The sequence below is a fragment of the Cajanus cajan genome, chromosome 2, assembly GCF_000230855.2.
Source record: "Cajanus cajan strain Asha chromosome 2, NIPB_CcT2T_4, whole genome shotgun sequence".
Classification (NCBI taxonomy): Eukaryota; Viridiplantae; Streptophyta; class Magnoliopsida; order Fabales; family Fabaceae; genus Cajanus; species Cajanus cajan.
Genome location: NC_138518.1, coordinates 54,855,878 through 54,869,084, shown reverse-complemented (window position 1 = coordinate 54,869,084; position 13,207 = coordinate 54,855,878). Strand labels below are relative to the sequence as shown.

At 42.2% G+C, this 13,207-nt stretch overlaps 1 protein-coding gene across 1 annotated transcript; it reads left to right on the top strand.

Moving 5' to 3' along the window:
- Positions 1-2,317: 2,317 nt before the first annotated feature.
- Positions 2,318-7,646, top strand: LOC145955050 (uncharacterized). The gene is made up of 2 exons (XM_083069747.1): positions 2,318-5,297; positions 5,401-7,646. The coding sequence occupies exons 1-2, from the start codon at positions 2,318-2,320 to the stop codon at positions 7,644-7,646; spliced, it is 5,226 nt and encodes a 1,741-aa protein (XP_082925873.1).
- The last annotated feature ends 5,561 nt before the right edge of the window (positions 7,647-13,207 follow it).

Genomic DNA, 13,207 nt, shown 5'->3' with positions numbered 1-13,207 from the left:
ACAACAACACTACAATTGATATTAAGAAACTACATTGTTGTCTCAGTCTCAACAATTATAGTGTCCAATATGGTTAATGTGTTTACGCTACATGGATTTGTTATTATGAAATGGGATCATTGACAACTTAAGTAGCCAAAATGATTCATGGTAGGTTTATTTATATATGCACAACTCGTCCAAGATATTCCAAGCACTCTTCGGCATTGACCAGGTTGAGATGGTGAGATTGTCCGGTCATAAGAGCACATTATGAGTTATCTAACTAATAAAAGAAGTAAAACAAGATTAAAAGGTTAATCCATCATTAACAACTGTAATACTTAATTGGTAATCAAGGAACAAAGTCCCTTAAACTCAAGCTCATTATGATCAATATAAATAGTTACACAAAACAAGATAAAATAATTGTTCATTTATTGTTATTCTAGATACTTAAACTCGTCCTAACTTGAGTGTTAGAGTGTCTTTTGTAGATATTCTATCTCTTAGAGTTGTCAGTCAATCAAGGAATTCAGTACTCGATGTCAAAGATTTACCACTCTAACCTCGGACATGTGCATACAAGATCCAAGTCTTTTGGTTTAGTTGCTGATTTCAATCATTAGCTGTCTCAGTTGCTCTCCACTCCAAAACTTAGTAGTCCTTTTAGATTTTTGTTTCGATTCACTCCGACCACTTGCTTAACTAACATGTTGAACTTTTTAACTTCCAAGTTATCTCTGGCGAGGGTCATATACTAAAAGAAAAAAGAAATGTTTCCTATGAAATATTAGCATGAATAAATTATACATAAAGGACATCTCTTTTGTCAAAGACATACTTTTCGGATTTTTTTTATTTTTATTTATATTTTTATTTAGAATGCATAGAAAACAGCTACGTAAATTTTGGTGCAATTGTGCATGCAAGATTTCGTGCAATTCGCTAACCAAACCGGTTGATAAGAATAAGTCTCATACATCACAAATACATGAATTTGAATTTCTATAAGCACTTCTTGGCCGTGGGATCCACTCTCATATGTCTCGAAGTGTTTCTTAACCAGCTCACTTAAACTTCATATAAAAGAAAAATTCGTGCAATTCGTGCGTAAACAGGTTGGTACCATATAGCTATAGCAAGGTTCAATAAATAATCACCCCTATGATATTGGTTATAAAATATTTAATTGATCAACAAAATGCAAACATGCATACCAACCATTTCCTATAAAAGGAAACAAGACGTTAAGACCATTATCCATTTTGGTTGAAACTAAACTCGCCCGTGACTGGACTCATGCATTAATCATAACAAGTTGATACAACAACAAAAGCTAGCAAAGATATCATGTTTGATTAGACTTTCTTCTTGAGCGTTCAGCATGTTTGATAATGTCCTTGCCATTCCTCGATAAGATTTACGATGTTATAATATAATTATTTTAAAAAATAACAAATTTCTTTTTTAATAATAGTTTATGATTGAATAATAATGTGAAAAGTTTTACAAATTTATAAATATATACTTATATTTTTATATTAAAAGTTATAGAAGTTAGAAACTTAAGTCAATAAAGTTATATTAAGTTTTATTATCCATTGTTATTTATAAGATTCAACTTAAAATAATTATTTAATTCGTTATATGGGACTTAATTCATAATACATAATATTTAATGTATTAATTATTTTTAGACTAAAATACTCTTAATTAAAATATGTTATCTTAATTTGATATAATATATTAATTATAGACTATTTAAAAAACATGCGTTCTTAGTAAATAAGAGAGTAAATAATATTAATTATGAGAAGGAAGTAATATAATACACACTCTAATTGATTAAGAGAGAGGTAAGTATTAATTAAGAGAGAAAAGTAATATAAGATAATTTTAACAAAATAATATAAAAATATGAATTTATTATTATTAATTAGATTAATTACTTTTCTTTATTATAATTGTACAGGTAGGGATGTTTGGTCATTCCCACATCGGCCACCGAATGGAAGAATCAGGTAGCCGAACGCCAATCGGCCACCTGAATCAGCCCATCATCACTTAGCACTTAATCTAGGCTTAGGAGATAATTACTTGATTAAACCCTAAACCCTAAACCCTAATACGGTAAATACGCCATAGGGCCCATAAGGCTCAAGGCCCATAAATGTCGGTATAAATAGCTCAGGTCAAAAGGTAACGTCACTGTTCATTAATTACTCTCGATATTTGTGTTTGTCCTGACTTGAGCGTTGGAGTGCCTGTTGCAGGTACATTTGGCGCCCACCGTGGGGCCTGAACGAAGTTGGTTGAAAGTTTGCTGAGAAGAACGATGCCGATAACTAGGAGAACGAACACACAAGACCGTCCAGCGGAAGAACATGTCGAAGTCGTGGATGAAACAGACCTCACCGAAACAGTGCGACTACTCAAGCAAGAAATGGAGCTGATGAAACAACAGAGAGAAAAAGATGCGAGGGAGCTTTCGGCCTTGAGGGCTGAGAATGAAGCGTTGAAGAGTCAGGATACTTCCTGGAAGCCTACTCATATCACCAACACACAAACTCAAGGGTCGTATCAATCTCACGCGGTCCATACATCGGTTCCTCATGCTTCAGCAGTAGCCCCTGAGAGGTTCCCTTCGGCCTTACCTACCGTGGGTCGTCCTGCAGATATAACCACTGTCGGATCTCACCGACATCCGTTCACTCCCTCTATTATGCAACTCCCTTTAATGGATAATTGGAAGGCTTTACCTATTGACAAATATGATGGTACCACTGATCCTGATGAACATTTAGATGTTTTTCTGACACAGGTAACTCTGAGTACGACCGATGACGCTGCGTTGTGTCGGATCTTTCCTACGTCCCTCAAAGGCAGAGCTCTCAGCTGGTTCACTCGTCTCCCACCCAACTCAATAGATTCCTTCGACACATTGTCATCACAGTTCACTATGCAATTTGCGACGAGTCGCCCTCATAGTCTAACGTCTTTATCTCTGGTTAGTCTTAGACAGGACAAAAAGGAATCTCTTCGGGCGTTTATGGATCGGTTCAACAAGGCTACTTTGGAAATCAGAGATCTCAACCCAGCTGTGGCGCTACATCATCTTACAACAGCTTTGAAACCAGACCCATTCGTCAACAGCATCTGTAAAAAGCCTCGTTCGTACATGAACGACTTACGTAGGAGGGCTGATAAGTACATGCAGATGGAGGAGTTGACAGAATTCAGAAATCAGGCCCGAGCCGAGCAGTCTACTAAATCCGAAAAACCGGTAGAACAATCATACAGGGGGAGAGGCAAAGAAATATCCCTTCGGGAGCGGCCTATCCGGGGTCCAAAGTATACTCAGTACACTCCGCTTAATGCCAATCGCGCGGCGGTTCTCGAACAGGCTTTGGCGTCTGAAGTGTTGACAATTCCGAAGAGAGCTTCCACTCCACCACGGGCAGATACTAGCAAATCTTGTCGGTATCATCGGAATCGTGGACACTCAACTGATGAATGTGCGACCCTTAAAGATAAGATTGAAGACTTAATTAAGCAAGGAAAACTGCATAACTTTGTGGACCGATCAGGTTCATCCCAGAATCGTTCATATCAACCCAGGTATCAAGATCGACACAGACAAGACCGTTATGATAAAACCTCTGATAGAGTTCGACGTGAAAGAAGCAGGTCGCGCGAAAGAAAAGATGACTCGGCACCTTCGCACAGAAGAGTTATCAATACTATTGCTGGTGGCTTTGCGGGTGGGGGCACAACTTCTTCGGCCCAAAAGAGACATCTCCGAGCTATCCGATCGGTCAACACTGTTCATAGACAGTCATCTCGGCGATTGCCAGCAATAACCTTCACTGATGCTGACTTCAAAGGTATTGACCCAGAGCAAGACGATCCGATGGTCATCAGTGTAGAAATTCATAATTGCATCGTCAAGAAAACATTGATTGATCAGGGCAGTTCGGCAGATATTATATATTGGAACACATTCAAGCAGTTGGGCATTTCTGAAAAAGAATTGCTTCCCTATGACGATCCGTTGGTTGGTTTTGCAGGAGAGAGGGTCAGTACCAAGGGTTATATTAAACTCTTCACACGCTTTTGTTTTGACGAACAGGAAAGCAGAGAAGTTCAAGTAAAATATATTGTGGTGGATGCAAGTACCTCATATAATATCCTCCTCGGCAGACCGTCTTTGAATGCATTGGGAGCTATCGTTTCAACACCACATTTGGCGATGAAGTTTCCTTCCGACCAAGGAAAAGTAATCACAATTTATGCTGATCAGAAGGCGGCGAGAGAATGTTATTATGCTAGTTTGCGAGTTTTGCCGTTGGAAGAAAGAAAATCCAAGTCAAACAGAATCCATGCTGTGAACGCTTCGGCAACTGTAGACGAGGCCATATGGGATCTTGATCCTAGAATGAATAATGAAGAAAGGGTGGAGCCGATTGAGCCAAAAGTGCAGTTCCAGATAGGTTCATACCCTGAGCAGGTTACGTACATCGGTGCCAAAATCTCCGAAGATGATCGCTCGGCCCTATGTAAAGTTATAAAGGAGAATAAAGATCTCTTTGCATGGACACCTTCTGACATGCCGGGTGTAGACCCAAAAATCATGTGTCATAAGTTATCAGTATGTGCCGAAGCAAAACCAATCGCACAGCGTAAAAGAAAAATGGGGACCGAAAGAAAACTCGCAGTTGAAACGGAGGTTGCCAAGTTGCTTGAGGCCGGATTCATTCGGGAGGTCCATTACACCACTTGGCTGGCAAATGTGGTGATGGTCAAAAAGTCGAATGGAAAGTGGAGAATGTGCACTGATTACACAAGTCTCAACAAGGCATGCCCTAAGGATGCCTATCCACTTCCAAACATAGATCGATTAGTTGATGGAGCCTCAGGACATGAGATGCTGACTTTTCTTGATGCTTACTCGGGATACAATCAAATTCCCATGCATGCCCGCGATGAGGAAAAGACAACCTTCATAACCGATTCGGCTAATTACTGCTATCGGGTAATGCCGTTTGGGTTGAAGAATGCAGGGGCAACGTACCAAAGGTTGATGAATAAAGTGTTTCAACATCAAATAGGCAAGAATGTGGAGGTATACGTGGATGACATGGTTGTAAAATCCAGAAACGTTGATCGGCATGTAATGGATCTTTCGGAAATTTTCCAACAGTTGCGCAAGTACGAAATGAGGCTCAATCCGGAGAAATGCGTGTTTGGGGTGTCCGGAGGAAAGTTCCTCGGCTTCATGCTTTCGGTTAGGGGAATCGAAGCAAATCCTGATAAATGTATGGCAATCGTCAACATGCATGATAAGCCCTAGGACCCTTAAACAAGTTCAACAGCTAGCAGGTCGGCTTACAGCGTTGTCCCGATTTCTCCCGTGTTTAGCTGAAATAACAAAACCTGTGGTGAGATTGTTGAGAAAAGCAAACAAGTTTGAATGGTCCGATGAATGCGAGAAGGCTTTTCAGACTTTAAAGGAACGCCTCGGTTCCCCACCAGTCCTTTCTAAGCCCGATCCAGAAGTACCAATTGTGGTTTACTTGTGTGTGTCAAATGATACAATAAGCGCAGTTCTAATTCAAGAAAAGGAGGGACAGCAGCCCATTTACTTCGTCAGCCGTATGTCACAAGAGGCCGAAACAAGGTACCAGCTCTTGGAAAAAGTGGCACTAGGGCTGGTTCACACTGCTCGGCGCCTCCGGCAATATTTTCAGAGTCACCAAATTATTGTTCGAACCGATTGCCCAATAGCTAAAGTACTACGTAAACCTGAGTTGGCAGGAAGGATGATGGCTTGGTCTATTGAGTTATCGGAGTTCGACATTTGTTTCCAACCGAGAGGACCAATCAAGTCTCAATGTTTGGTGGACTTCATCAATGAGTTGCAGCCGAGAGGTTGTTTCGTCAACGATTTATGGACAATACATGTGGATGGTTCCTCCAACAATCAAGGCAGTGGAGCAGGTATAATTTTGGAGGGACCAACAGGATTAATCCTAGAGCAATCATTACGATTCGCGTTCAAGGCTTCAAATAATCAGGCCGAATACGAAGCATTATTGGCTGGTTTAAGGCTTGCACGAGAAATTGGTGTAAACCGACTGGAGTGTTGGACCGATTCGAAAGTTGTAGCCGAACAAGTGAATGATAATTTTCAGGTCAAAGATGCAAACTTGTTGAAATACTACCATTTGTTTCAACAAATGCGCGATACGTTCGAAGAAGTTTACGTAAAGCATACACCAAGAGAACACAACGCGAGGGCGGACCAGTTGGCTCGGTTGGCAAGCAGTACCAGAAAACCTAGACAGCTACGAACCACACTTCACTTGGATCTTGAAACGCCAAGTGTGGTAGCTGCTGAATGTTTGGTAGTAGAGGGGTCTGTTCGTACATGGATCACCGAGATAATAGATTATCTTGAGCATGGTACCCTACCATCTCACCCAACGGTGGCTAAAAAGCTCCGAACGCAGGCCGCTAGATATGTCGTGATTGGAGGAGATTTGTATAGAAGAGGATTCTCGGCTCCGTTGCTGAAATGCGTCGATGCAGAACAGGCTAATTACATATTGAGAGAGATGCATGAAGGGATATGTGGTTTCCACTCGGGAGGACGGACTTTAGCGACTAAAGTGCTTCGGGCCGGATACTACTGGCCTACTCTCAGGGAAGATTGTGTAAAGTTTGTAAAGCATTGTGTATCGTGTCAGCGGCACGGTAACCTTATCCATGCCTCGGCTGAAGAACTTCATGGCATCAGTTCACCTTGGCCATTCGCAATGTGGGGGATGGATATTCTTGGACCCTTCCCAATCGCCAAGGGTCAGTGCAAATTTTTGTTGGTTGCAGTAGATTATTTCACGAAATGGGTAGAGGTCGAGCCGCTTGCCAATATCACAGCAGCCAATGTTCAAAAGTTTTTATGGAAAAACATCATTACCCGTTTTGGCATTCCATATGCACTTGTCACTGACAATGGTTTGCAGTTCACCGATCAAAAACTTAATCGGTTCATTCAGGATCTCGGTATCAAACACAGGTTCACCTCGGTCGAACACCCGCAAGCCAATGGACAAGCCGAAGCAGCAAACAAAGTAATCCTTGGAGAATTAAAGAAACGATTGGGGGACGCTAAAGGAGCTTGGGCAGAGGAGTTATTAGAAGTTTTATGGGCGTACCGGTGTACACCTCAATCCACAACTAAAGAAACACCCTTTCGGCTTACGTATGACACAGATGCCATGGTACCTGTTGAGGTGGGCGAACCGTCTTTTCGGCGACAATATTTTCAAGAAAACACTAATGATATTTCTCTTCGAGCTGAAGTTGATATGGTCGATGAAGTACGTGTTCGAGCCGAAATCATAGCAGAAGCTTGCAAGCAGAGGATGACTCGTAGGTTTAACTCCAATCTTATCAAGAGAAGTTTCAAGGAGGGCGACTTAGTATGGAGAGTGCAAGGAACGACAAGACGCAATTCAAAAGAAGGCAAGTTGGCCGCTAATTGGGATGGCCCTTTTCGGGTCCGACACAGTTTAGAAAATGGGGCATACAAATTGGAAGAACTTTCGGGCAAGATCATTCCCAGAACATGGAACGCTTCTCATCTGAAGACATATTATAGCTAGTATACATTGTAAAAAGACTTTGTGTAAACAGCGGGTGTACTCTTTTCCTTAATCGGTCTTTTCTCCCCTTATAAAAAAGTGAAAAGGGGTTTTGGCCGATAAGGTTTTTAACGAGGCACCCAGTAATAAAACTTCATCAGTTCTTCCATTCTATTGTTAGTTTATCAATTCCTAAAGGTTGAAAAAATCTCGCAACAGGCTTCCCTCCCGAGTTGTTCAACTCGGCCAAGGACGTGCCTCGAAAAATCTCGCAACAGGCTTCCCTCCCGAGTTGTTCAACTCGGCTAAGGACGTGCCTCGAAAAATCTCGCAACAGGCTTCCCTCCCGAGTTGTTCAACTCGGCCAAGGACGTGCCTTGAAAAATCTCGCAACAGGCTTCCCTCCCGAGTTGTTCAACTCGGCCAAGGATGTGCCTTGAAAAATCTCGCAACAGGCTTCCCTCCCGAGTTGTTCAACTCGGCCAAGGACGTGCCTTGAAAAATCTCGCAACAGGCTTCCCTCCCGAGTTGTTCAACTCGGCCAAGGACGTGCCTTGAAAAATCTCGCAACAGGCTTCCCTCCCGAGTTGTTCAACTCGGCCGAGGACGTGCCTTGAAAAATCTCGCAAAAGGCTTCCCTCCCGAGTTGTTCAACTCGGCCAAGGATGTGCCTTGAAAAATCTCGCAACAAGCTCCCCTCCCGAGTTGTTCAACTCGGCATTGTCAAGAAAGCATCATAAATCCGAATGACTCTTTTCGGATTTGTCAGAAAACATCACAAATCCGAACGAACCCGTTCGGACTTGTCAAGAAAATAGCACAAATCCGAATGCACCCGTTCGGACTTGTCAAAAAAGCAAGCAATTCCGAATGCACCCAATCGGAATTGCTCGAAAAGCAAGCAATTCCGAATGCACCCAATCGGAATTGCTCGAAAAGCAAGCAATTCCGAATGCACCCAATCGGAATTGCTCGAAAAGCAAGCAATTCCGAATGCACCCAATCGGAATTGCTCAAAAAGCAAGCAATTCCGAATGCACCCAATCGGAATTGCTCAAAAAGCAAGCAATTCCGAATGCACCCAATCGGAATTGCTCGAAAAGCAAGCAATTCCGAATGCACCCAATCGGAATTGCTCGAAAAGCAAGCAATTCCGAATGCATCCAATCGGAATTGCTTAAAAAACGAGCAATTCCGATTGGATGCATTCGGCATCGCTCAAAAAGCAAGTAATTCCGAATGAACCCGTTCGGAATTACTCAAAAAAGCAGGCAATTCCGAATGAATCTCTTCGGAATTGCTCAAAAAGCATGTAATTCCACACAAGTGTTCTCTTAGTTTTGATCAAGTCAAGTTTTACAATTTAATCGGTTCAATCTGTTGGTAACATATATTTGTCGGCTTAGAACATTAGACACTCATGCAGATTGGTAGCAATTCAAGATGACACGTTTCAAAAGCGAAAATATTAATTCATTCAAAAGTTAAATGGAGGCTCTATCGGCCCCCTTGCTACCTGATTATAAAGTCCTAACACTACTCATTGGGGTTGCTCACTGGGTCATCCTGAGCTGGGGCCTCCGTTTCCTCCTCAGGACGGGGATTGGCAACTTCTTCATCTTCCTCGTCAGATGAAGTATGAACATCTGTGGCTTGGGGGGCATCAAACGGCTCCTCGTCGTCCGGATTCGCCCCTTCGGGCATATCAGCAAATGACACGAGAGATCCTTGGTAAAAATCTTGAGTCATGTCGAACTCAAAATCCTCAGGAAATTGGGCGAAGTGCTTGGCCTGCCGAACGACATGCTTAAACCCGGCCTCATGTTGAGCAACAATCTTCTCTTTTGCTTGCTCTTTAAGATTGTCATATGCAGCTTGAGCTTCCTCCATTCGGCGACGATTCTCGTTGGCTGCTTTCTGGAGGTCCAGACGAAGAGTATCGTTGTCTCGCCGAGCAGCATCCAGCTCAGCTGCCAGCTCCCGGTTCTTAACTAATATTTGTTCATTAGCCGCCATCGCCTCGGCCGCAAGCTTCTCGGCTTCCTCCACACTTCGCTTCAAATGCTCCACCTCGCCGACAGGCTCCATGGCTAGATGATGGGCTAAGGCCAATGAACGAGTTTGTACCTCGCAAAAAAGCCTCCACTTGACCTTTGTGTCCAAAGTGGCCAGAAATTCCTGTCCGAATGGAGACACCATATCAGGCCGAATTACTGTCTCGGCCGGAGCGTCATCACTCAGAAAGGCTCGAGACATCAGCGGTGGCGGTACCACAATCACAGTTCGGTTAGGCGAAGCTATAGGCGTAGATTTGGCCTTTTTAGCTTGCTCTTGACGTTCCTCGACGTTCTTCCTTTTTACATGCTCCCGACCGGAATCTTTCCCTTTCTTTTCTTTCTTCTTCTTGCGTTCGGGTTGAGGAGGCAATCGGTCATCATTGGCCGGTCGAGGGGAGCGTGCAATGGTAGAAGTCCCCTCCCCTCCGGATTGCCGAACTTGCTTCACCCGAGCAGCAAGCAAATGACGAATATCCAGCTCGTTAGCACCACTGGTAACCATGATTCCTGCAAAAAGGATTATGTAAAATATCAATAAGAATTAAGTTTACAGGTTAATTCGGACAAATAACATACCTATCAAGTCATTCCACCAACGAGGGGATTCAACCACGTTGACTAAAGACCTGATCGGCAAACGCCGAGGAAGACGAAGTAGTAACTTGAGATCTGTTCGCTCTTCGGCTGTCAGCATCTTTTTTGGTACGACGTCATAAGGCCGAGGGGTGCGCGTCCAGTACAATGGAAATAAAGGCCTTTCGTCCTTATCAAAGAAAAACCGTCTCCCATTTGGCCGGATAGTCACTCGAAAAAATCCTGCCTTGAAATTTTTGTAAGAAGAAGTGAAGCTATCTAATAATAGTCGATCACTCACTCGGCTTAGGGAATGCCATTTCGCCAATATGGTAGGCCGAGACGAATAGAAATACAAGAATAGGAAGGGAGAAAGCTTAATATTAAGACACCTGCACAAATGTTTGAACCCTTGTAACTGTGCCCAACTGTTCGGATGCAGTTGTGTCGGCGCAACGTTCAAAATCTTTAGTACTCCCATGGTAAACACATCAAATGGCAGTTTCACTTTAAGATCCCGAAGAAGACAGTCGTACATATAAAATGACTCCATTCTAGCACCACTTCGATCCAGGCAAACCAGGTCGGGATCTGAAAACGCGTTGTTTCGGCATGACCGAACCCCAATTGGGTAGGGATTCTCAGTAGCATCGAAGTTAAGACAATTGGTGTAATCCAATAGTCTCGTGACCATGTCTGTGTCTCGGTACCGAGAGTAGTAGGAAGTTACCTCCCCGTTTACCCATTCGTATCCAGGCAGCTCGGATGGACCGTATCGTTGACGATTTGACGCCTGCTTTGGCTTCTTCTCAACCTCTTCATTCCCACTAGTAGACGCCTCTCCCGAAGCGGAATCGCCCTGCTCTGACCTTTCGGCACTCACAGGAGACGAAGATGCTGTGGGACGACTCAAGTCACTGGACGAAGACCCCCCGGATGACGACGACCGCGAGCTGCTGGCCGAAGAAGTTACAGAAGTAGTAGCCATGGCAACAAAAAACTTACCAGTTATCCGAAAGACCACACTCGTTTGTTTGATCGACTTGCGAGATCTTTAGCTATCACAGTTCGGATGAGAGTAATGCGTGTGAATGGCCCTACCACACCACCTATTTATAAACTTAAAGAAGCGGGAAAATTTGAATTTTCAACTTACATATAACCGTTCGATCCTCCAGATCCAACGGTTACAATGGTGCATATAACCGTTCGATCCTCCAGATCCAACGGTTACAATAGTGCTCCCGGTCACATTCCCCTAACAATCGTCTCTTTGTTACCCTTAAGGGAAGCCTCACCTTCCCCTAAGGCTGGGGGGCAGTGTACAGGTAGGGATGTTTGGTCATTCCCACATCGGCCACCGAATGGAAGAATCAGGTAGCCGAACGCCAATCGGCCACCTGAATCAGCCCATCATCACTTAGCACTTAATCTAGGCTTAGGAGATAATTACTTGATTAAACCCTAAACCCTAAACCCTAATACGGTAAATACGCCATAGGGCCCATAAGGCTCAAGGCCCATAAATGTCGGTATAAATAGCTCAGGTCAAAAGGTAACGTCACTGTTCATTAATTACTCTCGATATTTGTGTTTGTCCTGACTTGAACGTTGGAGTGCCTGTTGCAGGTACCAACCCTTACTCACATCGGATTGGAGCAAAGCGTTCGGCCCTCTACATACAAGAAGATCATTGGTGTATCCTCTTTGCAGGTACAATAATGAATTAGGTAGGAAGGAAAATACTATATAAGTCTCGGTGTGAGTTCAAACGTCTCTTTTAAAATGAATCAACAATTCTGAAACTTCTTAAAAGGTGATTAAACATGGATTTTTCCATTACAATGCTTGTACGACTATTATTTGTGACACAGTCAACCAAAAACTATTAATTTGCCAAGTTTTATTCGTTAGTCATTCAAGTTAGATAAGCCACCTTACCATTGTTATTGCTTGCTATAAATTGTCCTCCTCTCACCCTTATTTTGAATTTTGAAACTTTTGGAAAGTAATTAGAGATTGATGTCGTGATCTAAGTGTCACATTTATCTTTTAATATATAACATAAGAGAATATAATAAGGCACATATAACGCGTGAGGGAAATAATATTAATTACCATGAAGCCACTGGATAAGGATCGCCAATTTGCGCGAGTGTAACTTTCATCATCATTTAATATATTAACTAATAAGCTTCTTTAAAAACGCACGATGAACATCTTTACCAAAAAAAATAAAATTAAATATGGTATTAGTGTAAAATATCCATTGCAGGAAGTGTATATGTCAACATTCATAATTAGGAACCAACAATTAAATAAATCGAATAAAATCATTGATTAATTAAAAACTAAAGGAGTTTATAAAATGCCTCAACAAAAAGAGGGCTAATCACATTCGTTTTCAATATAAACAAGTTCTCAACATAATATAAACTAACATGAGTAACAACTGAAAACATAAGGCACTCCAAACGTCATTACATAGTTTAAAAGATATTAACAAGACCCTTAACAAAAGTAAAATAAATGTAAAGTAAAGTAAAAGCCTAAATTAAAGATTTGGATGTCACCCTATCAGAGTTTCATCCATGAAACAAGACCTATTGATAGATCATGGGCCAAGGGCCCAGTCACTAGATATGGCTAGAAGAATTCAAGAAGAGTTGGACCTCTTGAAGATTAGTGGGCTTTTCAAGCCCAATGTATTCTTCACTTAGACCACTCAATCATAAAGAGAAGGCCTAGTTCTACTTGTGTATATTGTATAGTTTATACATAGTCTCTTGTATAGGTTATTTTTGCCTTTGTATTTGTGAGACACTTTTTCTTGCTTTTTTTAGTGTTTGTATATTGATTTTAGGGTAAGCTACTTGGAGAGTTTAACTCCATTTAACCTCCCTAGTTGATACATTCATTTTGTATTTTTTCAGTAGGGAAAAATGGGTAGCA